This window comes from Neovison vison, chromosome 6 (assembly GCF_020171115.1).
Source record: "Neovison vison isolate M4711 chromosome 6, ASM_NN_V1, whole genome shotgun sequence".
NCBI classification, from domain to species: domain Eukaryota; kingdom Metazoa; phylum Chordata; class Mammalia; order Carnivora; family Mustelidae; genus Neogale; species Neogale vison.
In genome coordinates, this window is record NC_058096.1 from 188,419,741 (window position 1) to 188,447,417 (window position 27,677).

Sequence of the window (27,677 nt, forward strand, 5' to 3'; positions counted from 1 at the left end):
TGTGAAAGCAGCCACAGACCATGAGTAAGCAAGTGATCATGGCTGTGTTCCAGTAAAACTTTATTTGCAAAAGCAGATGGTAGGTCAGACTGAAGGTGCAAGATGGAGCTTGCCGAACGCTGCTTTAGGCTAGTGGTTTCCAGAGAAAGATCTCAAGAGGGCACCAGCAGCAACATCACTTGAAGAGATGTTAGAAATGCACAACTCTGAGCCTAGAGGTACAGAATCCGAAGTCTTGAAGATGAAGTCCCCAAATCTGTCTTTTAAGAAGCCCTCTAGTAATTCTGATACATGAGAACCACTGCTTTAGCCTCAGGGACCATATGTGTGATCCAGATAGGATTTCCTCCTACCCGGCTAACAGCTAGAACTCATTTCAAAAAAATTTCATGCTGAATGCTAATTTTAATGTCTGGAACTGCATCGGTATTTATATATTTGTTCAATATAAATTATCCATGGAGAATTCCTCTGAGAAAATTAGTCTGCCCATACTTCATTGCATAGATCATTTGTTCATTTGCTGACTAATTAAAACAATAATCTTGTAAAGCAGATAATCCTTCAGTGTTAAATTCTACAGAGGTGCACAGCCAACCACCACACAAATTGGGATCAAATTATGCACTGTTTGGTACTGTCAGAAGACTTTCTTCCAACTGGACTGAAGTGGTTGATATCACTTTCCCAAAATGCAAAACTAAAAATGGCAGAGATAGACAATGTACCATTCATACATCAGCTAAGCGGTGTCTTGGTAAATCACCAAGTTTTGCAGTAAAGAAAATAAAATGCTCAAGATGAAAATATATATATAAAGTATGAAATGCCTTAGAGATGTAAATATCGCCATGTCCAAGTCTTGTCTAATTACCATTGGATCATGACAAAAACTAAACCAAGATAGTAACCATAATTACCAAGATAACTTTTCACACGCATTTTAAATTACTGGGAAGTTACTGGTAAAATGAGATAAATTTATCATTCAATAACAACCTTGTGAATTTTTTTATAGATAACAAAATGTGATGCTCAGAAGTTGCACGGTAATGCTGGAGATGATAAGGATTGCAGATCGTAAATGTGGGAGCGGAACACAAGCTCATCTCTAAGAAGAGCTAGCAGCAGCGGCACCAATTTACACTTCACATACATGACAGAGTGTTTATATTCCTGCAAATATTGTTTGGGAGATACAGTTGGATGGTCAGCTCTTCACTGAAGAGCTGTACCTTTTCACAACATGACATCATGAGGGAAAGCTCAAACAAGGACTGCATTTCGCCGATTCCCTTCACTTAGAAAGGGTCATGTGAAATAGTGGAAATAATGCATGGCATACAAGGGTGAGAGAGCAAAGACCTCAAACAGACTTGAGGGGCACCTGGGTGGCTCAGTCAGTTAAATGTCCGACTCTTCACTCTGGCTCAGGTCATGATCTCAGGATCTCAAGATGGAGCTCTGTATGGAGCTCTATGTTTAGCATGGAGTCTGCTTAAAATTCTCTCTGTCCCTCTGTCCCCTCAATACACAGTCACACACTCTCTTCCCCTGTCTCTCTAAAAGAAAAAAAAAAAAAAGGGAAGGAAGGAAGAGAAGGAGGGAAGGTGAGAAGGAGGGAGGAAGGAAGGAAGGAAGGATGTAGGTTGAGGATTGTTTCCAAGAAATAACACTGGGAATGATTACTGGTAGGTAGAAGTTATAAGGGGAAATAGGTCAGTAGCCTTCTGAGTGCTTGAAAGAACTATGTTGCCCTAATAAGAAGCCCAGATTAAAAAAAAAAAATGTATTTAGCCATCTGAGCTTGAAACAACCGTTGGGTTCCCAAGTTACTAAGAATATGATGTATGCTGTGAATGCTGCGGAGCCCCAAAGAGGACACACTGCCTGACACTCCATTCAGATGGGACCATGGCAGATGATGGACAAGGAAAACCTTCCATGAGGCAGATCAGAGCCATGGAGGGTCTTGACCGGGATGTTTTTCACACACTGCTGGGACATGTGTCCCTATAATAGCTGTAGGGCAGGATTTCAGATTATTAGAAAATGGTGACTGCTCTGTCCTACTCTGAAAGGGAGTTTTTCATTGTTTCTATGCCTGCTTCAACCCTGTATTTGGTATGTGGGGTGGGATGGTGTGTTACGGTTTCTAGGAGGCCAGATAATGAGGAGTCTCATCCAGAACTGAAGAAACTACTCACGACCTGGAGACTCTGGACTTTGGGGTAACTCTTCTGGTAGGGAGAGGGGTATTGGGTATTCCTCATATGGTGAGATATTTGGTGTCTGGAGAGAAGTACAATGGAGGAGACACTTAGCTGCCCTCCAGAGCTTCACATTCTTTCATGGAGGAAAGAGATGACCAAGACGAGGCTGCTTTGTCTTGCTAGAAACTCTATTTTCCAATTTCCTTACAACAATGTGGGACCATTGCTACTCACCACTGCAATGTGAGTAGAAGTGATGTGACCATTTCTGAGTCAAGGGGAGAAAAAGTAGGTGGGTCTTCTCTACTGTCTGCCACTTGATGTAGATGTTCCCGGTAGCCATGCATGATAGAGTTACAGTGTAGAAGACTCAAGATTTCCCGAATCACCACACTGAAGAGAGCCGCCTGCCATTCAGCTTTCTGTGAATCAGTTTTCATGTGAGTGAGAAGTAAACTTCTGTCATGTGAAGCCACTGAATGAAGCCCTGGGGTGACACAGGAGTATAACAGTCGATTTCTGCCCCTCAAGTCTTATGAGATGCCTGGTGGAGAGTAGCAGTCTTGAGAAAAGTTGGCCTGTGGGATAGTGAATCTGTTCTCTTCCCTAGGTATCAAGTCTATTTCTGGTTTCAGTCAGACTAGCCAAGTACTGATGCCTGAACCGGGTCATTGTGCATTACACAACCACCAGAACTACTTTTATTGAACTGTGGGAGGCCATCAGCCCACACCAAGGAATGCTGGCAAAGCATCCCGTGAATTTGGGGATAATAGTACAGGCCCTCCCATTCTTTCTTTCTTCTTCCCCATTCACTCACTAAATATGTATTAGCAGCCACTACGTGCCATGGACTCTATTAGGGTGTGGGGTGATGCTGTAGATTACTATTATTTTATATAGGATTCTCTTTTTTAAACCTGGAAATGCTTCTCTCCGGTCTTGTGCCAGAAATAGTTGTTCCTCTCCTAAGTAAACTGCCTGGATGAAGCCGGGAACTTCCTCAACCTTGTAACCACTCTCATTTCCCTCTTTGCATTGCCTACAAGGCTTAGAAGGCTTCAGGCCAATTTGTAGCCCACTGCTGGCATATTTATAGTCCCTGTGACCTTCTCTCGATGCGTTCACTCCCCCCTTGGCCTCCTCTCAAGTCTCCTACGCTTGCTTTCCCTGGATCCTGACTTTCTTCATGTGTACATTATATTTTATCCTTCCCTGCTGTGTTGGCTGCATCCCTGTAAGTTACCTTTCATCTTCTTTCAGAATATTTATAAATGAAAAATGAAAAGAACAGAAACCATTTTCAGCACCATTTAGAGATTCCTAATAAAGTGGGCTGAATGTGGACAACAGAAGTGAGTTGGCTTTCTCTATGAATGAAAGCCACGGTGTCACAAAGATAAGCCTCTCTCTCCCTGAGCACCAGGGATTATTAATACCCAGTAATTCACTGTTCATTTTTGAAGCTCTATGCTGATCTAATCTCAGCTGGTCACAGAGACATCTGTTGGTCCCACATTTGTGTTAAACTCACAACAGAGTCCAAGTTTTGGAATGGACTCGGAGCCACTCTTTAATTTATTCTATTTTGTACAGAATACACCTGCTTGCCTCACATTTGGGGAGCATGTTATTAGATGACCAATTAATGAACACTTGCTCAAATGTGAACATTAGCCTGGAACTCAAGAAAGCAATTTGGCCCCAACTTGCCTCTCTCAATGTTTTTTTTTTTTTCTATTACTCCCCGAGGCACCAGCCAGACTAATTGGTGCTCTTGAAACATGCCTTGTGATTTCTGTCTCTCTGTCCTTGCTTCTCCTATTAACTACATCTGGATTAAGGACTAGAGTTTATATTCATTGAACACTTACCTGCCAGGCATTTGGAGATCACCTTACTGGTTAACTCATTTAGTCCTTGCACTGATCCTATCAGAGAGATACTATTTTTCCCCCATTTTACAGATAAGGAAACTGAGGGCAAAGGAGTAAGAGCTAAATTCCTTTCATGTTGACATTTTGTCTATGTTAGATAAATCTGTGTAAGTCACCTTTAATGCATTATACAGAGTTAATAAGTGAAAAGTTAAAAGCGCGAAAATAATTGTTTCCCAAAAGAAATGGAATGTCAACTCACACTACATTGTTCTCCAGCCCATGCTCTGGGTCATGCACTACTCCTGATGGTTACAATTTAGTATCCCTTGTGGAGCTTTGAGAAAATACAAATGCCCAACCCCTCCCCCAGCACAAGTAAATACAAATGCCTAGGGGTGTGGTCAAGACATTGGTATTTTTAAGAACTGCTGTAGGTGATTCTAAGGTACAGCTAAGTGACCTTGCACGGTGTTCAATCTTCCTACACTGGGGAGTCTCTTCCTTTCATGGTTACATAATCCCAGTCCTTTTTTTCACTTCTCCTTTAGTGGAATTACTTCTCCCCTTGCCATAGTGCTCCTGATGACTTACCAAAAGTTTCCTTAAAGAACCTCGAATCCCATCCTTGACCTTCTGAATACACACAAGGTAGGACTTTCCAGTCATAGGTCTAATTAAATGCAAGCATTTCTCTGCAAGTTACTTCCTCTTGTGTCACGTCCTCTCTGAGTTTTTGGCAGCAGAACCGTGATGCACCTTTGCTGAGTGAGCTTTAAGCCAAAGATGATAACTGACCTGTAGCCTTTCCTGCATTCCTTTCTTGTTTTCTTTCTGCCAGTTAGGAATATGGGCCCAGGTACAATGAAGAGCAGTTCTAGAAGAAACCGTTTCTTTAATGCTTTGCTAGCTAATGATACACTCTAAGATAAAGTCAACCACGTCATGTGTGGGCACCAAACCCTTTAGAGCCTGACTCCATCCGTTTCGGACTGAGTTCCGCTTTAGCATGGCTACTAGGGCACCGCACGAGCTCACCAGAGTGACCACCTGCTCTCACTTCTTTCTACATCTGTCCTATGTGCTTCCCTCCCCAGGTATGCTGAACTTCTGTTAGATCCTTGGATTCGTCAGACCCCTTCTTGAATCCAGACTTCTGGCTGTGCAGTTCTTTCTGTCTCAAACTTGCTTCACATCATCTTACCTAGATGCTTTTAGGTCTCAAGGTGAATGTCACTTTTGCTGAGAAACTCTCCAGAGCCCTCCCCACCATGGGTTAAGACCATCACCTCCATTCTCAGAGTATGCTGGGCTAATCCACAACACAGCCCAAATCATACAATTTTGAAATTACCGGTTTACTGCGCCTCCCCTGGATCTCAGTCTTTAAAGCAGGGCCCATGTCCTATCAGTTACTCTATCTCTAAAGCTTAATATCAGAGAGGATGAGTCGATGTTTGTGGAAAGAGCCTTCCATTGTGGGCATTTTCTTGGGCCATATTACGTATCATTTTTGGTTTACACAGGGGGTAGTATTAAATACTTTTCTCCTGAATTCTAGGGATCCTGTGAGATGAAATAATAAAAAATGACAGGTTTAAGACAAATGGTGTTAAATCCAAAAGATATACCAAAATTCTGTATGTCAGTCAGCCAGTAGGCTGCAAGGCCTTTTGTGGAGTTTACCTGTCTGAATAATCGTCGAGTACCCAGAATAATTCTACCTTTGATCAAAAGTTCTGGGTAAACATCATACTTACATATGTTTTGCCTCCATTGGGACATAGGAAGAGTCAGGGATGGAATATATTTCTGGTTAAGGTCTTTCTACTTGCCTTAAAACGGAATAAAACGTTCCCAGCATATAAATACAAGGAAAGGAGTAAGTAATGTCAAGTTCTTTAACATACTTTAAAAAGTCATTTTGATGAGTTTTTATGAATGAATCTATTTCTATACCATTTCTTATAAGTAGCAAAGAATATTTACACTGTGTTTTAACAAGTGTTGCTTGTAACAAGTGCATAACTAGAAGAGGCTACATTTACACAGAAGTACAGAAGCCAGGGATAGGCTAACCTTTCACAGAACATCGTCCTTTAATTGCTGCAAAAGCTAACTTAGTGTGAAGCATCCCAAGTTACCACAGCACACAGCATCAGCAATGCAACAGTAACACAACATACAAACTCTAGTTTATTTATTTTGGGTTGAGTAAATACTTAAAAGAGTTAGCTGTCAATTTAGTTTTGTTGATAGTGATTACCCCTTCTATGATGTTAAAAACTACCTGACTTCTGATCGCCCCCCACCAAGTACAAGGAAGCATCTTTTCTCTGCTTTCACCATGCAGAAAAATTAAAGGAGTATAATACTTAAGTTGAATTTGTAGAATACGGAGGCCAAAAGAGTGTCCTGTTCTGGGGCACCTGGGTGGCTCATTTGGTTGGACGACTACCATCAACTCAGGTCATGATCCTGGGGTCCCGGGATTAAGTCCTGCACTGGGCTCCCTGCTTGGCAGGGAGTCTGCTTCTCCCTCTGATCCTCCCCCTTCTCATGCTCTCTCTCTCTTTCTCTCTCTCTCTCAAGTAAAGAAATAAAAAATCTTTTTGGGGAAAAAAAGAATGTCCTTTTATGTATAAACTACACACACTCAAGTCTAATTCTGAAAGTGGCTCTGTTGGCTTTATTTCTTCTCCATATTAATGGTAGAAAGTCCCACAGATGATCCACCAGAGGCAGGGGAGGGGGGATCTTTACTTTCTACGAATCTTCTCAACTCTCAGAACCAATATTTATCAAGAATACCTCTGTGTTAAGTGCTGTGCATGCCTTTCCTCAATTCATCCTCGTGATCACACCACGAAGTTGTCCTGTGTAATGTCTGTTTTCAGGAATGTGGAAACGGAGGATTAGAATCACAGTAGAGCTGGGACTGGAACACAAATCTGTCTGACCCCACTGCCTGGGTACAAAAGGCATATGTTATTTGAGTATTTACTCCAGGCATTGTGCTGGGCAGTGCAGTAGAACCTGAATGAGACCTTCACACACCATCTGTTGTATTGCAGTGAAGATAATATTGACCTGAAATTTAAAGTGGGAATTATGTTACAGATGGTGAGGAATAATAAGCGCTGGTAGCATCCACCAGGAGGAATTACAGTAGTTACTGAAGGTCAGGTGTGATAGAGCCTTCAGGCAATAAGAAAGAAGAACTTTCAGTAATCAAGGCAAAGGATGACCATGGCTTGGGTCTGGTTCTTAGAAATGGGGACGGAAAAAAGGGAAAAGATTGGAGAGATGTTTAGGCAGTAGAATCAATGAAGTCCAGTAGAATGGATATGGGCCATGAGGAAGTGAGAAAAGGCAAACATGTTTCCCGAGAGGTTGGCTTGAATAAAGAACAGATGCATGTCTAGGTTCTTACAGGATGTTATAATAAAATACCATAGATGGGGTAAACTTATAACCAGAAATTTATTTCTCACAGTTCTAGAGGCTGGAAGTCCAAGATCGGAATGCCAGCATGGTCATGTTCTGGGGACGGTCCTCTTCCAGGTTGTAGATGTTCAACTTGTATCCTAACATGGTAGAAGAAGTTGGGGGTCTCTCTGGGACCCCTTTTCTAAGGACACTAATCCCACTGTGAAGGCTCCACCTCATGACCTAATTACCTCCCCGAAGTCCTACCTCCTAATACAATCACCTTGGGGTTTATAATCTCAACATGTGAACTTTGGGGGGACATGAACTTTAGGTCCACTGCCGTGCAGGTGCTACTCGCTGATGTGGAAGTCATCCTTGCATTACTGGGCTGATAGAAATGTGTGCTCCATTTTGAGTGTACTGAATTGGGGTGTCTTTGAGAAATGCAAATGGTGACGTCTAGTAATTTTCTGAACAAAGGGCCTGGAGTTTGGAAAAATGGATTAGGCTAGATAGCAACTATCTAAGTTTATGAAGCCATGGAAGTGAATGAACGAAGTCACCTAGACAGAGTGTTTATAGCGAGAAGAGAAAAGGCAGCGCTCCTATGAACGCTGAGAAAAGACCAAAATGAAGGCTAAGTCAGTCTACACCTCATGAACCTTGTCTTTGACAGAATGCACACTCTCTGCTCCTTTCTGAAACTGACCATGTCTACTGAGATCTTTTTTTTTTTTAAAGATTTTATTTATTTATTTATTAGAGAAGGGGAGGGGGAGAGAGCAAGCACAGGCAGACAGAATGGCAGGCAAAGGGAGAGGGAGAAGCAAGCTCCCTGCCAAGCAAGGAGCCCGATGTGGGACTCGATCCCAGGACGCTGGGATCATGACCCGAGCCGAAGGCAGCTGCTTAACCAACTCTCACCCATGCTTATGTTTACCAACAGGCACTTGGAGAATGATGTTTTCTCCTACTTGGACTCGGATTGGAAGAGGATGTCCTTAATATCTTCCCTTCTGAATGGAAAACAAGCACCACTTTCAGCTTGCCTCCTCTCTTCATGCTTCTCAGGAGACAGGCTTCTATATCATCATCCGACATGCTTTTGTTTCTATGCACACATTTTTAGAAGCTCAAGAGCCTTGTTCTATGGTTGGAATTAATCAAATGAGGAAGAGGTATATAACTATTGGTATTTCAATCAAAACTGTAGGTCTGACTCAGGGTTTCTCAAAATCCAGATACACACTCATTAATGAAACTACAAATTTAATATTGTGTTCTTAAAATAATCTTAAAATATTTTAAAATATTTTAAAATAAACTTAAAATAAGTTTATTAAGGCTCATATAATTAAGGTCTCACAATAGGCCTGGAGATTGTATCACAGATTTGTGATTTCTATGAATTATCTCATTTGATATTCTCATCGCCTCTTTGACATTGTACTTCTTTTCACCCCTGATTAACAGATGAGGAAACCACAGATCCAGGAGAATAACATGCTGAATGAGAGCTGACTCATCAGGGGCAAGGCCAGGGTTGAAATGTACACGTGCCTGGGCTCCAATTGGTATGATTCAGTCTTGCCACGGAAATGTTCCTGCTGTATGTCTGGGAATGAATGCAATCTTAAAATCTTACATGGATACTGCTATCAGACTGTCCACAATTAAATCCTGGCTCTACTGTCTGGAAGTTGTGTGACCCTTGGCAAGCCCTTTCTTGCTCTGAGCTTTGATTTCCTCGTCAGTAAAATCAGGACAATAGTAAGAGTACCCATTTCATATTGTGAAATGTGATGTGAAAATATTAATGTTCTTTGATACATCGTGCTTAACAACTTTCACTCTGTGTAGTTATAAGTCTAATTTTTCTACACGGGCCATTAAGTAAAGAATTTTTATAGTGTACATGTGACTTTATTAACATTGTTTCTCAAAAGCATGTGCTTGAATAGTTTGAAGGGAGTGGAACTGGGTAACATGAGAAATGACCATTTCTCTGTAACCTTCTTCTTCACAAAGTAGACTCATTAATGCCTACCTACCCGTTTAAAATTTACACACTACCCCAGATTTCAGGAACAGGGTGGTCAGGCATCCTTTGGTAGAGGTATTTTAGAAACGGTTTTTTTGTTTGTTTGTTTTTGGCTACATAAAATAAAGCATTACCAGTTCATAAGGAAATGGAGTTGAAGAAGATACAAGTTAGTCAAGAAGAAAATAAACTGACACGAGCCTGTAGTTAGCCACCATATTTAAATATATCCCCAGTTATAAAGCCCTAATGCCCTGGTATAAAGAATCTACTGGTTAAATGTTATCTAATGTCAGACAATAGAATGGAAAGACAGTGACTGAACATTTCTATCAGAAGCTGTTGTTTGCTGGATTTGGGGGTGGTTACGAGAATTCTTTCAGCAATGTGAGTGGTTGGCAACAGAGAGAGGGTGAGACATTCAGGTGACAGCAACACTGTGGATAACACTGTGTGAGGAAGGTGGCAATATCAATAAGACAATTTGATTTGCCTTGCTTTGCCATTGTCTGAAGTGGGAATATCGAGGTTTTGCAATCTGATGTCAGACACTAGAGAAGGAAGTTTTTATCTCAGTAGAGGGCTCTCAATGTCGTCTCCTCATGCACAAAATTCCAGGTTGGCTTTACCATCCAATTTCCCACAACAGATACCACATCACTGCCTTCTCTAAGAATTTGATGAGCACATCTCAGTTTTAAGAATTATATTAGGATAACATATAAACATGTTGAAACATTACATTGTATACATGAGACTAATGTAACACTGTGTGTCAACTATATGCAAATTAAATGAAGAGGAACTATGTTAGGAACAGGAGATGCACAGCTCAATTATAGAACTACTGTTTAGCTCCCCTTATCCTGCCTCCTCTCACATATGATCTTATTGTTCTTTGGGTTTCAGCCACAGTGACTGTCTCTAAAGTTCTTTTTTTTTTTTTTTTTTTTTTTTTTTTGTTTGTTTGTTTGTTTTTTTTTTGTTTTTTTTCCCAATTTATTTATTTTCAGAAAAACAGTATTCATTATTTTTTCACCACACCCAGTGCTCCATGCAAGCTGTGCCCTCTATAATACCCACCACCTAGTACCCCAACCTCCCACCCCCCCGCCACTTCAAACCCCTCAGACTGTTTTTCAGAGTCCATAGTCTCTCATGGTTCACCTCCCCTTCCAATTTACCCAAATTCCCTACTACTCTCTAACGCCCCTTGTCCTCCATGCTATTGGTTATGCTCCACAAATGAGTGAAACCATATGATAATTGACTCTCTCTGCTTGACTGATTTCACTCAGCATAATCTCTTCCAGTCCCGTCCATGTTGCTACAAAAGTTGGATATTCGTCCTTTCTGATGGAGGCATAATACTCCATAGTGTATATGGACCACATCTTCCTTATCCATTCATCCGTTGAAGGGCATCTTGGTTCTTTCCATAGTTTGGCGACTGTGGCCATTGCTGCTATAAACATTGGGGTACAGATGGCCCTTCTTTTCACGACATCTGTATCTTTGGGGTAAATACCCAGGAGTGCAATTGCAGGGTCGTAGGGAAGCTCTATTTTTAATTTCTTGAGGAATCTCCACACTGTTCTCCAAAGAGGCTGCACCAACTTGCATTCCCACCAACAGTGTAAGAGGGTTCCCCTTTCTCCACATCCTCTCCAACACATGTTGTTTCCTGTTTTGTTAATTTTGGCCATTCTAACTGGTGTAAGGTGATATCTCAATGTGGTTTTAATTTGAATCTCCCTGAGGGCTAATGATGATGAGCATTTTTTCATGTGTCTGATAGCCATTTGTATTTCTTGATTGGAGAAGTGTCTGTTCATATCTTCTGCCCATTTTTTGATGTGTTTGTCTGTTTCGTGTGGGTTGAGTTTGAGGAGTTCATTATAGATCCTGGATATCAACCTTTTGTCTGTACTGTCATTTGCAAATATCTTCTCCCATTCCGTGGGTTGCCTCTTTGTTTTTTTGACTGTTTCCTTTGCTGTGCAGAAGCTTTTGATTTTGATGAAGTCCCAGAAGTCTATTTTCGCTTTTGTTTCCTTTGCCTTTGGAGACGTATCTTGAAAGAAGTTGCTGTGGCTGATATCGAAGAGATTACTGCCTATGTTCTCCTCTAAGATTCTGATAGATTCCTGTCTCACGTTGAGGTCTTTTATCCATTTTGAGTTGATCTTTGTGTACGGTGTAAGAGAATGGTCGAGTTTCATTCTTCTACATATAGCTGTCCAGCTTTCCCAGCACCATTTATTGAAGAGACTGTCTTTTTTCCACTGTATATTTTTTCCTGTTTTGTCGAAGATTAATTGACCATAGAGTTGAGGGTCCATATCAGGGCTCTCTACTCTGTTCCACTGGTCTATGTGTCTGTTTTTATGCCAGTAACATGCTGTCTTGGTGATCACAGCTTTGTAATAAAGCTTGAAATCAGGTAAGGTGATGCCGCCAGCTTTATTTTTGTTTTTCAACGTTTCCTTAGCGATTCGGGGTCTCTTCTGATTCCATACAAATTTTTGGATTATTTGCTCCAGCTCTTTGAAGAATGCCGGTGGAATTTTGATCGGAATGGCATTAAAAGTATAGATTGCTCTAGGCAGTATAGACATTTTAACGATGTTTATTCTTCCGATCCAAGAGCATGGAATGGTCTTCCATCTTTTTGTGTCTTCTTCAATTTCTTTCATGAGTGTTCTTGATCAAAACCTAAGGCTTTTGCCCATGCTGGCTCTCTGCCTGGAAAGCTCTTCAGCCGGCTAGCTTGAGTTATACCTCGCATCTCCAAATTCCTGTCACTTTTTCACAGAAGTCTTGGCTTTCTGGCCTCCTTCGATTCTTTGTGATAACACCCTCTCCAAAGACTGAGTTATTTTCCTTCTGAACTTGCACTTTCTGCTTGGAACATGTTTGTGTATGATTAGATTGAGGCGTGTTCCCCTGATGGATTATAGGCAAGTGCTTTGTTCATCATTAGGTGACCAAGTGTTTGGCATAATTTCTATGACGCAGTCAATGTTCTGAAACTAATTGTTGAGTGAATGGGTGAGTCTCTCTATCACAGAAGATCACAAGTCAACAAAAGCATAGAGGACAGTATGGTAAGCTCTGGTAAACGTTTACAGGAGACTTCGGGATGTGGAGGAGGGTATCTATTGGTTTTGAGTGTGATGGTTTGAGGGAGGACAGGTGGAGTTGGCAGTTCAAGCTGGGTGACAAAGTCAGCATTGGGTAATACAGGGTATGGGTGCTAAGGGCACATTAATTAGGGTCAATACAGGAGTCCTGATTATGGCAGTAATGAAATTAGGGAATGGTGAGGGATTGAAGGATCTGATATGCATAGAATATGAGGATAGTGCTGTATGTGCTGGAGGGGCTGCTTAAATAAAAAACATAGCATGCCTGAATGGTGGTGTCATTCTCTGAGGAAGGGAATACAAAAGTGAGCTGGTACTCTGAACTTTGCTCCCCATGCTGCTTAGGTGATCTCCTCCCTATCATTTCTAGCAGCTCCTCGTTTGGGGTCCTAGGTCTCCCGCTGCCATGTCTTAGAAGAAATTTCTTTAAGGCCTCAGGCTCCTCCTCAATAAATTGGGGATAAGAATAGTAACTATCTTATAAGGCTGCTATTGGAGGAGTTACATAAAGTAATAGACATATTTCAGCAAGCAAATATTGCAATAAGGCAGGTCAAATAATTTTTTAGTTTCCCAGTGCATATAAAAGTTATGTTTATATTATACTGTAGTCTATTAAGTATGCAATAGCATTACATCTAAAAAACAATGCACATGCCTTAATTTAAAAATGCTTTATTGCTTAAAAATGCTAAGCATCTTTGGAGTTTTCAGTGAGCTGTAATCTTGTTGCTGGTGGAGGGTTTTGGCTCCAGATTGATGTGTGCTGACGGATCAGGGTGGTGATTGCTAAAGGTTAGGGTGGTTGTGGTGATTTCTCAAAATAAGATGACAAGAAATTTGCTGCACTGACTGACTCTTCCTTTCACAAGTGATGCTATGCTGTTCAATGACAATTTACCCATAGTAGAACTTCTTTAAAAATTAGAGTCAGTTCTTTCAAACCCTGACTCTAAGTTTTTGTAATATTCTAAATCCTTTGGGTCATGTCAACAGTCTTCACAGCATCTTCACAAGTTGTGTTATAATATACTGTAGTCTATTAAGTAATTCCACCTTAAGAAGCTCATTTTTTAAGAAATAAATAATAAATAAATAAATAAGTTTTATTTATTTAATTTGTTTGCTCATCTGAGGAAGCAACTCCTCATCTGGTTCAAATGTTCTCATGAAATTTGAGCAATTCAGTCCCACTTTCAGACTCCACTTCTAATTCTAGATTTCCAGGTATTTCTACCACATTTGCAATTACTTCCTTCACTTGAACCCTTCAAAGTCTTCCATGAGGGTTGGAATCAACTTCTTCCAAACTCCTGTTAATGTTGGTATTTTGACCTCCTCCCACGAGTCACAAATATTCTTAATGGCATTTTAAAGTGATAAATCATTTCCAGAAGGTTCTCAATTTACATTGCCCTGATCTATCAGAGGAATCACTATCTATGGCAGCCATAGCCATATATTTCTTAAATAAGACTGGAAAGTCAAAATTACTCCTTGACCCATGGGCTGCAGAATGGGTGTTTGTGTTAGCAGGCACAAAACCAACATTAATCTCACTCTAGGCTGCCATCAGAGCTCAGATGATCAGGTGCATTACAGTGAGCAGCGTTTTCAAGAGAATCTTTTATTATAGCAGTGGGTCTCAACAGTGGGCTTCAAATATTCAATAACTATGTGGTAAATAGATGTGCTGACATTGAGCATTGTTGTTCCACTTCTAGAGCAAAGGGAAAGTAGATTTAGCCTAATTTTTAAAGTTTTTTTTTAATATTTTAATTCCAGTACAGTTAACATACAGTGCTATATTAATTTCAGGTGTACAATATAGTGACTCGACAGTTCTATACATTACTCTGTGCTCATTATGATAAGTGTACTCTTAACCTCCTTCACCTGTTTCACCCCCCTTCACTCACCTCCCTTCTAGTAACCATCAGTTTGTTCTCTGTAGTTCAGTCCATTTCTTGTTTTTTTTCCTCTCTCTTTTGTTCCCCTCTTTGTCTTGTTTCTTAAATTTCACATATGCGTGAAATCAGATGGTACCTGTCTTCCTCTTATTTCACTTAGCATTTAACTCTCTAGCTCCTTCATATCATTGCAAATCGCAAGATTTTATTCTTTTTAATAGTGGGATAATATTCCATTATAGATATATACTCATCATCTCTATCCACTCATCTATCAATAGATACTTGGGCTGCTTCCATTATTTGGTTAGTGTAAATAATGCTGCAACAAACATAGGGGTGCATGTATGTTTTCGAATCACTGTTTTTGTATTTGTATTGGGTAAATACCCAGTTATGAAATTACTGGATAGTAGGGAGACTGAGCATAATTGTTAAGGGCCTTAGGATTTTTGCAATGATAAATGAGTACTGGCTTCAACTTAAAGTCATCCACTGCATTAGCCTCTAACAAGACCATCGATCAGCCTGTCCTCTGAAGCATTAAAAGCAGGTGTTGAGTTCTCCTCTCAAGCTATGGTAGTCCTAGATAGCATGTTCTTTTAAGAGAAGGCTGTTTGATCTACATTGGAAATCTGTAGTTTAATGTAGCTACCATCCTTAATTATCTTAGCCTGATCTTCTGAATAACTTGCTATACCTCCTACATCAGCACTGCTTGCTCAACCTTGCATTTTTATGTTATAGAGATGGCTTTTTTCATTAAACTTCATGAACCAACCTCTGCTAGCTTCTAATTTTTCTTCTGGCTTCCCCACCCCTCTCAGCCTTTGTGGAAATGAATTTGTAGAAATGAACTAGGGCCTTGGTCTGGATTAGACTTTGACTTAAGGGAGTGTTGTGGCTGGTTTGATCTTCTATCCAGACCACTCACACTTTCTCCTTATCAGCAATATGGCCGTTTCCCTTTCTTACCATTCATGTGTTTGCTGGAGTCGCACCTTTAATTTCCTTCAAGAACTTTTCTTTTGCATTCACAACTTGGCTAACTATTTCATGCAAGAGGCCTAGCTTTCTTCTTATTTTGGCATTTGACGGTCTTCCTCACTAAGCTTAATCATTTCTAGCTACTGCTTTTTATTGAGAGATGTGTGACTCTTACTTTTACTTGAACACTTTAGGGGTTTTTGTAGGGTTAGTTGGTCTAATTTCAATAGTGTTGTGTTTTAAGGTGTATGGAGGTCTAAGAAGAGGAAGAGAATAGGTCTGGGAGGAATAGGTCTGTGGAGCAGTTAAAATATATACATTGTTCCTTCAAGAGTGTTGATGAGAACAGGTGCCCAGCATGAAGCAAAACTAGTGTATAGGCACCAAAGGAGATGCTGAATGATAACTTCTAAGTCATCACATGTAGGCGAGTCTAAATTTGAAGAAATGGGACCTCCCTTTAAATGAGTGGCTAGCTAACCATGGGATCATTTCACCACCCTAAGTAATATTAGATGGCATGGAATGTGAGTCCATTAAATTTTCCATTGAATTCTTTAAATGATGCAGTAATGAGGGGCACTTGGCTGGGTCATTTGGTAGACCATGCAACTCTCAATCCCGGGATCATGAATTTGAGCCCCACATCTCTGAGTGTAGAGATGACATAAGAAATAAAAGTAAGTCTCTCATGATTCACCTCCCCTTCCAATTTACCCCAACTCCCTTCTCCTCTCTAACGCCCCTTGTCCTCCATGATATTTGTTATGCTCCACAAATAAGTGAAACCATATGATAATTGACTCTCTCTGCTTGACTTATTTCACTCAGCATCATCTCTTCCAGTCCCGTCCATGTTGCTACAAAAGTTGGGTATTCATCCTTCCTGATGGAGGCATAATACTCCATAGTGTATATGGACCACATCTTCCTTATCCATTCATCCGTTGAAGGGCATCTTGGTTCTTTCCATAGTTTGGCGACTGTGGCCATTGCTGCTATAAACATTGTGGTACAGATTGCCCTTCTTTTCATGACATCTGTATCTTTGGGGTAAATACCCGGGAGTGCAATTGCAGGGTCATAGGGAAGTTCTATTTTTAATTTCTTGAGGAATCTCCACACTGTTCTCCAAAGAGGCTGCACCAACTTGCATTCCCACCAACAGTGTAAGAGGGTTCCCCTTTCTCCACATCCTCTCCAACACACACACACACACACAAAAAGAAATAAAAGTAAGATAAATAAATGACACAAAAATGAAGTACCAAATGATATCAAAGATTATAAAGATTTCATTTATTTATTTGACAATCGGAGATCACAAGTAGGCAGAGAGGCAGGCAGAGAGAGAGAGGAGGAAGCTGAAGACTCTCAGCTGAGAAGACAGCCCAATGTGGGGCTCGATCCCAGAACCCTGAGATCATGACCTGAGCCAAAAGCAGAGGCCTAACACACTGAGCCAACCAGGTGCCCCAATATCAAGATTATAAATGAAATAGGTAAGTTAGGGAAGGTGAACATGTTCCACCAATGTCTTAGCTCAGTTACAAATCTAGTCTTATGTAGTGGGTGCATGAAATTTCATTTCTATGTCCACTGCACCCATTAGGGAGCCCAGGTCTCTCCTCTCAATTCCTGGAATTCATAAGTATCCTGGAGGTCACCTCTGCACCATGGAAGCCTAAGGAGGCCTTAGGATACTGGTGATTATGACTCTTGTTGGACAATCAAGCTGCAATATGCTAGCTGCCGTTTATGGATGGTCTTCCTGGGAAGGCAGCCAAAAAGATGTGAAAAGAGTGTGTTGAGCTATCATGTGTGGAACTCTCTTGGCTGGTGGTTGGATCAGTAAGTCTACAGATGGCGACACACATTTCTGGTGGTAGTGGCAGACAGCCTTTGCTCCAGTGGACCACATTTTTCCTACCCAAGTGTTCCTTTCTCCCTCCCTGACCTGACTCATCATATTACCTTGGAAACTTTGGAAAGTGAACTCGTCCATTATATATCTGAATCTTAGAATGACTTTTGAACTTAAATACCAAATATTTGGGCCTCTATTCTCTGGTTAGTGACTGATTCATGTTCCGTTGTTTGGGTCGGCCCTCAAAAATCCCAGTAGCTTGGGTGGATTGAGGAATACATTAATTTTTCAAAATATTATTCATCTGCATAAATTTCTACACAGGCTTCAGCAGGGGACATAAGTTTTACCATATCCTTAGATGAAGTTATCAGAACCTTCCATAAAGAAATGTACCGATATCCTCAGCAGCTTCCAGTGCTGTTGCAGAAGGACAGGGCTATAGATTTTCCTAGAAGTGTGAAATAATTCACAAGGCTTGCTCGTTATTCATATGGACAGCACATTAATAACATAGGATCCTGAAATCTTGCCTTATCTAGGCTGAAGCCCAACTAGAGGGATGAAGAGCTGACTCCTTAGATTTAGAACAATATTTTTCCCCCTTTCCAAAAAAAAAAAATAAGAATTGATTAAAGATACTCTTCTATCAGACAAGAACAGGTATTTGAAAACACCTAAGCTTTTTGGAAATAATGGAAACCAATGGCTTTGGAGCTACTTTGGGGAAATTTTCTTTATGAATTTGGAATTTTGTGTAACCAAGAACATTCCAACTAGAAAAATGATAAGGATCTGGGGTGTGTTGTACCATGATTACACACACACACACACACACACACACGTGACATACACACCACTACAAATGTTTGTGTAGAGAATTTTGTACCTCCCAAGTGGCTACATTAATTGACATTAAAATGGGACTTACTAGGCTTTTGCTCAAACACATGCACTAAATATACTTTCACATATAGTTTTCCCACAGAAGTGAGATCAAAATCCTTAGAAGACTTCTTTGATGATACCCAGACATATGAACCTGATCCTATTGAAGAAATGGAGGGCATTATGTATACAAGAATTGTTGCTAAATAAAGTCACTGTGCACAGTTATAATGAATGTAGTTTGTATTATGTTCCACAAATATCCAGTCCCATTATAAAATTTCCTATTTATCTTCTTCCTCTTTGGTGAACCAAATAAAGAAAAGTGGTTAAGTAATTGAGTTTGTAAGCCATTTATCACTGAGTATGATTTATATGTAATTTTTCTCTCCTGCCTCTTTAATACTGGGTATCACCAAACTTTTTATCTCTGCCTATTTGATTGATGAAACATTACATTTCAGTGTTCAATTTACATTTCTTCCATTGAGTGATGATGGACTTTTTTTTTTCCATGTTTACCAGCCATTTTCTTAGGCAAAAAAAAAAAAAAATACAGGTTCAGACCATTTTTTAAGTTATATAACACCATTTTGATTTATCAGGTTGTCTACGTATGTATCATGTGTGTGCATGGATATTTTCTATAAGGATGCACAGAAATCTGGTGGCAGTGGTTGCTTCAACAATGAAGATGTGAGAGATTCAGTGGGCAAGGGGAAGAGAAGAAATACTCCAATTTTTCCTTTCTTGCTGTTTTTGTGTATGTATATTTCAATTTATTTCAGGTTTATATATCAAAGAGTAATTTTTCCAGAAAATTAATCTTTTTATTTAACTTGAGAATAGTAGGGAAATAACTCTGAGCCAGGAAGCAGGAATTTCCAGATCTTTAGGGATCAGGCAGGTCACATGAATGGGCCAGAGCCAGGTGTGTCATAGAAAGGGGTGGGGCCTGTACATACTGGAGTCTCCCATCCAAAGGCACACAGTCCATTTTTTTCACTACTCTGCCAACCTAAGGAACAGGTCTGAAGGTACTTTCTGCCAGTGGGCTGTTAGTTGGCAACTACCGCTTTAAACTTAAAAAATAAAAAAAAATTACATCCACTCTTAGTTTTAGAAGTATGGGAATATCTGAAGACTGAATTCCTGCTCTCTTTATTATGCAATGGAACAAAACACAGAGACAGACCTTTTATGAGATGGTACAAAATGCTTTGTCACTTCTACATCTTTCCTCTCATTCTTCCTGCTAATGCAGAACTTGGATCCCTCACATACCTGGGCAGGATTAGGTGCCAAGGAAGAGAGCAAAAGAAAATGTGTATGTATATCAGAAATTATGCATGAATGTGCCACTATTTTACTAATGATGCTCTAGTAGACCTTCTTCAATAACAGTAGAAACCCCCTTCAGAAATGCCTCCTGATGAAGTCAACTGAGCTCACCATCCCGTCTATTAAACAAACTAGATAGAGTCTGTCTTGAAAGAACAGGCAGGCATCGAACAGAGATGGTAATGAAGGGGCCCCAGACTGCTGTGTGGTGCGTCCCTGACCCACCAAGGCAATTCATTATCTTGGTATTTCACTGTGTGTGGATGACAAGTAACAAATGGTGGAACCAAAATAGGTCATCTTCCCTGTCCTCTAAAACGTCTAATATTTGTGAATAAAAATAAAGGCTTAAGCTTTTTCATACAGTTGCTCTGGAAGGTCCCTAGATGATTTCCAAACTGCAGTTGAGCCTGACATGTCTTGGAGATATTATAAATCACATTACTACCAAGACCTGTTGTGCAATATTTGGTTAGCCAGTGTTAAGAAAAGACACTGAGCTATTGGCATAGGAATTATCAGTCAGTCTCAAAAGACCTCAAATGCATTTCTGGAAACAAAAACAAAGACATAGTCCATATAGTCTGTACCAACCTGGCCTGAGGTCCATTTCATGGAGGGCACAGTTAATTGTTGCAGAGAAAAAGGTTCTCTAGCCAAAGAAGGCTGGGACATAGTGGGTCCAAGTTCTTGTCTGCAGAACTTCTCAGAGCCTTTAATATGGTATCATATTTTGGATAGCTAAGAAGGGGCTATTACATGCAGTATTATATATATATATATATAAATATTTCATACCACTCTGTAGAACACTACTGCGGGATTTCTAATTTGCTTTAGTTCTCAGACTTCTTTTTCACCATGGTGGTCTCTAGGGAATATGATAGTATGTGGGCAAGAAAATTTTATCATGTATTTTCCAAAGGAGCAATCTCCAGAAGTAATTTTTATAGATATTAGGGTTCTGGAATCTCATATAATGCACCTTGAAAAAAAAAATTCAAAGTCTCAATCTACCAAATAAATCTTATTTGTTAAAATTAGTTATAAACTGTAAGAGTGAATACAAATAATTGTTTTGGGAAAAAATGAACAAAGCCATTTTATAGGTAGATGTTTAACATCTACCTATACCGCTTAAGCATTCATTGTCTCTTCTCTCTTTGATCACTCTTTTTCTCTGAACCCTCCTTTCCTTGTTCCTCTTTGTATGTCCTGTCTTACTGTCTGTCTCCTTCCCTGTAAGTCTATCTGTTTCTCTGGGTCTGAGTCTCTGGATATCTTGCTTGCTCTTATCTTATAGCCTATGTATGATGAGTCGAGATCAAAACATCTTCTTATACAGTGGGGTTTTATCTTCACAGAAATAGGCAGGAATATGAGGACTTTTTCTATTATGTTAACTGTACATTAATCCTAGTGATGAAAAAAGGTAGGATTTCCATCGTTGCAAAAGGTAAAAAGTTCTGTGATATAAGGTAGTCACTTCTGGCTGGTATCCAGTATAAGAAAACAAGAGCACCATGTTTGTAGCAGTCAGAGAAATGATCAGAATTCACACTGAATGAAAGGAAAGGTCTATGCACTTGTCATGTAAACTTTTCCTAATTAGAGTGATGCTCAAATCCACAGAAGATTAAAAGACCTTCTCTACAAACCAGTACTTATAAAGATGTTTCTCACATATCTGTCTGAGTCACAAATAGACATAAATTGCATGAGAATAAGAACCTAAATAGAGAAAACTGCATGAGAATTTCTCCATCAAACAGTCATTTTATCCCTCCATGCCTTAAACAGTTATATTTCAGTCATTCTCTATAACACAAACCATTATCTATAAAAATGTTTTTACAGCGAATCACGGAACACTACATCAAAAACTAATGAGGTACTGTATGGTGACTCCTATAACATAATAAAATTTTTTTAAAAAACATAAATAATTAAAAATGCTATCGTATGAAAAAGAATTCTTCTAACTACTCAAAGGCCATGACCTCAGAAAGAGCAATTAATCAGTCCTCTCTGATACAGAAAGGGAAGGGGCAGGTATGGCCTGAAGGACCAGATGTTTCTGAAAGTGTGCACACTGTTGAACTTTCTCCCCCTTCTCACCCAGGGATTTTGGTCTCTTACATGAAAGGCTTTGGAATAGAATGTGTGTTTATGTCACAACCTCATCTGCTCATGCTTTATATAGGGCCCTGGAGTGAGACAGCCCAGACTGGATTTCTGGCTCTGCCACGATTGGCTGTGTGATTTTTGAGCAAGTCACAAAATTACTATGCCTCAATTTTCTGACTGGTAAGATGGAATAATAGGAGACCCCTTTAGGAGTTGGGGTTAGAAATAAAGGAATGTACAGACATGAAGGACCTCAAAGAGGAGTACAGGATAGGCCTTCAAGAAATTTCTGGCCATCATTTTGATTACTGTTATCAAAGATAAGGAAGGTGCCCTCCTTTTGCATTAGAGAATAATTAACATAACATGAGAAAGTGTGAATCAGTGTCATGACCTAATATCCAGTCAGAATAGTGCTAGGCACACGTGCAAGGGTATAACACCTTTCAAAATATTTACAACTACCCATCACAACATTTAAGCTGTTGAGTGTTTTTCTTTGGTATTTTCACTTACTAGGCAATAGAAGATCATTTTTAAACTCAAAGCCCACTCTAAAAATTTCTCCCAATATCCAGTTTTCTATTTTTGAATACATTGCTAAGATTACACTGCAAAATTTATACCCCATTTTAAATCACCTGGTCTCTGATTTTGAATCTTAAAATAATAGAATATATGCTTATTTTAAAATCATAGCTGTTTCTCTGGTTTTGAAAACACTGTAGATGACAAGTGACTTGTAATTTCAGAGGCAAGTAAATAACAGCAATTGGAACACTTACATGGGAAATGCACTATGTACAACAGGATATATTCAGGACAACTATGGTGTGTGGATTGTCAGCTGCTGTCATGGAGAGAAGCTGGTTTCTATACATTTTTAGGCGTAGAAAGGGAAATGCACGAAACACTATAGTGTATCCAAGTGGAGGAGATAGGTAGATAAATGGAAGAGTATCCACCCCTAAAACCCTAGGTAGCTATTAACAATAATGTTTTTGAAGAAAATGTTTTAAACTGGGGAATGTTTGCTATATGTTAAATGAAATAAGCTGTCGATAAAACAGTACTATGACTTCTTATTTCAATTAAATCCGTGCCATGTGAGTTTCTTTTTAATGATGGGTTAAGCCTAAATGGACATGCACATGTTTTCTTACAAAGTAATGATAATCTCTGAGCAATAATACCATGTCTGCCTCTAATGTGTGGATTATTTCTGCAGTTTTCAAAACTCCTATAAGAAACATGCATTCCTGAGGATGACTCACTAGCATTAATGATATCCAGGATAATTAGTTAAAAGCAGTTCCAGGAGAAGATAGTGGCTAAAATGTCACTATGTTCAATTAAAATGGAACAAAATTTTGTAAAACAATGTGCCTTTCTAAGCATTACCCATAAGTTACTAGTAAGATAGGAAAGAGCCACCATCATTCAGCGAGTATTTAATGGGAACCAGACATTATGCAAAACACTGTACAGATGAACAAGACTTCTTTAATCCTCATAAGTTGAAATAATTACCATCTCCATTTCTTAGTCAAGGAACAAATTAAAAAGCATATGTGACTTGCCCAAGGTAATTCTATTAGTAACTGGTATAGCTGAGTTCTGCTCCTGTCTGTCTAATTGCACAGTTCATGATCTTAATAACTACACTGGAATTATTAATTTATATCTATGCCTCATTTTTCATTTGCATGTAGAGATTTGGGCCATAAAAACAAATTTGATCAAAGCAACACAGAGACTTTTCTCATGCATACCAATGGATTCAAGTTTTTAGAACAGTGGAATGCTATAGAAACTAAAAACCATCAGGTGACACTATACAGTACTCTATAATTTATTGACTTTTGCTTGGAAGATAGGAACCAATAGTCCACCTGCCAGAACCTACCACTCTAAAGGATTCAGAGTCCCCAAAGTCAAAGAAGCTTGTTCTGAGAGACAGAATTTTACCATTATGTGGCTTAACTTCTCTTAGAAACTTAGGGCCAGATGCCATTTTCTCCTCTGCCAGAATAAACAATGTATTGTTCTTTGTGTCTTACATCCAAATCCTGAAGGCAATTCTATTTCTAGATCATTAGAGATAAAAATGAACTGGAGACAAAATGGGGGTTCATAATCAACAGACTCGAGGCTTTCTTTGGCAGACAACTTGAGACACTATCATGGTTTTATAATGTTTGTGGGCTTCAAGGGCCAAGAGTTTCCTCCTGCAAGTGGAGCAAAGTGACATTTCTAGTCTAACTGCTTGCCTTACCTGCATCGGAGGTGCCTTACCATGCTGACTGTGATTTGGAACAAAGAAACAATCGTAAGCGCAAGTTTTCAACCTCAGCTCCATTGATCTTTGGGGTTGGATAATATTTTGTTGTGGGTGCTGTCCTGTGCATTATAGGATGTTTAGCAGCATTGATGGCTTTTACCCACCAGGTGTGAATAATATCCCCCTAATTGCAAGAGATGTCTCCATCTCTTGTCTCCATTGTCCAAAAATATCTCCAGAGAGTGCCAAATGACCTCTGGAAATCCATTAATGGAGAATTTACTGATCATAGTATATTCCCAAATTTGGCTTTTTCACATCCTTTAGGAGGAAAAAAAAAAAAGGCTTGGTCTTACCATGGTACACAATGGGCAGCTGAACAAGCCCCATGTACAGCTCACTGGGTAGGGTTGATCGGTCAAAGGCTAATGTGTGACACAAGCCGGGCCGGTTACATTTGGTCTTTTAGGAGAACACATTTAAAACACAGGAAGTGAGGCAAATATATTTGAGTTGTATTGTGATGCTATTAAGATCACAGTTGGCATCATGGAGAAAAAAACTTCATACCAGCTCCTAAGTTATAGGGATTCAAAAGCTAAACTCTTGAAAGCAGGAACCAGTCCACACAGAGGAGAATGAGGGGAACAGAAATGCTGAGGCATACAAAACCAGAGATAAAGGAACAAACCAGACCACCTGGCCCTGAATGTTAGAGAATGTATTTTTTTGGCAGCTACACTGCAATCACCAAAAGTGACCAGAACTCAAAGATGTAAGCCATTAAGGATGTTATCAATAGTCCTTGCTTAAACCAAGACAGCACAAGAACTTCAAGGCCACAAGCTTTCCAGTCACTTTTCAATAAAAGACCATCAGCGAAAGCCCACAGTGGCAATCCATTCAGGACCCCTCTCTTGAGAGCTTTTTTCTTTCCTTTCTGCTATGTCCTTCACCTAATAAACTTTCACTTCACTTCACTTCAAAAAAAAAAAAAAAAAAAAAGAAATAATATGTCCCATGAACAAAGAAAATGAGATAGTGGATGCTAGAAGAATTTAAGAATTCCATGAGATTTTTGGTAACTGGACTCCCCAGGATTCTTCTGTTTTCTTAAAAAAAAAATAACTTTACTTGGTCTAGCTTGAGTATGTTTCTCTTTCTAACTACCATATTTCATAACGAAAATATACAACACAAGCCAATCTAGAAAGTGTCCTCCTCCATCTGTTTCTAGAGGTGGAAAAATGGGTCCTAAGGCAAGAGATTCAGGTTCTATTTGCTACTGTGTGACCCTGAGCAAATGATTCATTTGAGTCCTGATTTTCTTACTAGAAACCAAAGTCTTGATTTTCTTACTGAAGAATTTGAACATCATCTCATACTTGGCTCTAAAATTATGAAAGATAACAATGGGGAGAGATAGTTGTAGTCTTTTGAACCTTGAACTCACTATTAGCACATACAAAGTTGTTTTAAAGATGGTGGTCAAGACTTGGAATTACGGTCAGTTACTCTGGGCTTAAGAGTCAGTCAGTCTACAACTTCTCAGCCATGAGACCACTGGAACATTACACAACCCTTCTAAGCCTCAGTTTCTTCATGTTTAAAATGAGGGGGAGGGGGTGTATCTACCACAGTGATCCTTGTCTTCTGGCCTTCAAGCCCTTAGAGCTCACTCCCACACTGAATGGGGGATGACTTAAATAACCAAGAGGATATTGTGGAAACAGTCAAGTGTTAACTTCCAAGGCTAGATTACAAAAAAGAAGGTCATTATGGCTCCTCTATGATTCTCTTCTTGGTGAAACCAAGCTGCCACACTGCGAGGACACTGTGCTCCTATGGAGAGGTCCACACAGCAAGGAATTGAGTCCATCTGCCAACAGCCCTGTGAGAATGAACGATCTTGAAACCATCCTCCAGCACCAGTCAAACCTTCTGATCTTGACTACAACTGCGGGAGAGACCCAGAGCCAGACACAATTAGCTAAGTGGAATTCCTGACCTCCCAGACCTGTGAGAGAATGTTTGCTGCTTCAGGCTGCTATGTCATCAGGAGTCATTTGTTACACAGCAATAGGTAACTGTTCTAGGATTATTGGGAGGAGTAAATAAAATAATGCATGAGAAGTATTTAGGATGGTGCTTGGCAGATGGTGAACATTCAGGGCACCTCTATCTGCTTATGAATGCACGTAAGGCACACAGACCAGTGTCTTGCATAGAGTAAATGCTCATTAAATATGCACAGAATAAATGATAGCTGTTGTTATCTTTAGTACCGTCATCACCATCATCATTATATAAAACTTCAATCCAAAATCACTTCCCAAATGAGCTAGACCCTCCAATTTCTTGACTTGACAAATTATTTTACCTTAATCTTCTCTACAAAACATTAAAATAAGCTATGAGAAAGCCACCAAGCCAGAGAAACAAGAATTCTAACTATGCAGAGTACTGTCCTTTGTACAACCTTCCAGAGTTTTGGCTGCCCCTTGTTCATTAACCTGAACCATATGTAAGTGAAAAATATATATATAACAGACAGTGAACACCTAGAAAAACACCTAAAGAGAGATGTAAAACCAGCTACTTACCATCGACACAGGAAGGTCTGTTTCTTGTCGTGCCAGCCACTTTTCCAGGTAGACAGGAACACTTGACTGTTTGTGACCGCTCCTCAATGCGATTCTTATTACAACATCTGTGCGCGGCGATCACTTCACATGTCCCTCCTTCTGGCAAGATAGAAAGAACAGAGACACTGATTAGAAATAATTCACTGGCCATTAAGACCTGTGGGGGAATGTGTGGAGGGGCTGGGGAAAGTGAGAGAAAATACCGAAAAAGTTTCCATGAAACATAACGATGGTGGTACTCTCTCCCATCTACTCTCAATAACATCTATTCACGCATGTCTGCAAAACTCTACGCTCAGTACGCACAGTCCTGGAGAAGACAGAGATCCCAGCACTATCCTTCAAACGCAACAAAAAGCTCCGATGGATAGCCCTTAAGAAGCAATGATTCTAGGCTGTAGGTACCGAGAAGCGGCGACAGAATGCATGCCTGGAGCTAACACAAAATAAAGAGTCTGCCTGATTTAAATGCATTATACTTTGAGAGCTCACTCCTGTGTTATCTTTCCATTTAGAATCCTCTGAGCTCCCTCCCACTAATGACAAGCAACTGACATGCCAGTGATACGGAACCCGTGATGGCAGGAAGACTGCCCAGAAATTAGCTCTCCCTCCCACTGCCTGCCCACTCTCCAGGGGGGCGAATAAAAAACCTAGGTGGGGGGTCATTTCCCAAATCCAGATCTCATCTGAAAATGATAGAAGGAACTGCTGGAGAAAATAGGTATGTGCTTTAAATGGCATCTCAAATTACAGACTTAGGCATATGGCTTCACTTAATTGTTACAGGTCAGCCATGCATTCAACATTTATTGGCAACCTAATGGATGTCACTCTCCACTAGGTTCTTAACAGGTGCACAGCTGGCTCTGCCTGAAGGTTGGTGAGCATTCAGGTGGCGCTTGCCAGCCTATAGGCCAGT

At 39.9% G+C, this 27,677-nt stretch overlaps 1 protein-coding gene across 3 annotated transcripts in view; it reads right to left on the reverse strand.

Moving 5' to 3' along the window:
- Positions 1-27,677, reverse strand: part of TAFA1 (TAFA chemokine like family member 1) — a 584,591-nt gene that overhangs the window by 93,787 nt on the left and 463,127 nt on the right. For all 3 annotated transcript variants that reach the window (XM_044253199.1, XM_044253197.1, XM_044253198.1), the window contains exon 3: positions 26,714-26,854. In XM_044253199.1, coding sequence (XP_044109134.1) covers positions 26,714-26,854 — 141 coding nt within the window. The remainder of the gene's footprint in view (positions 1-26,713; positions 26,855-27,677) is intronic.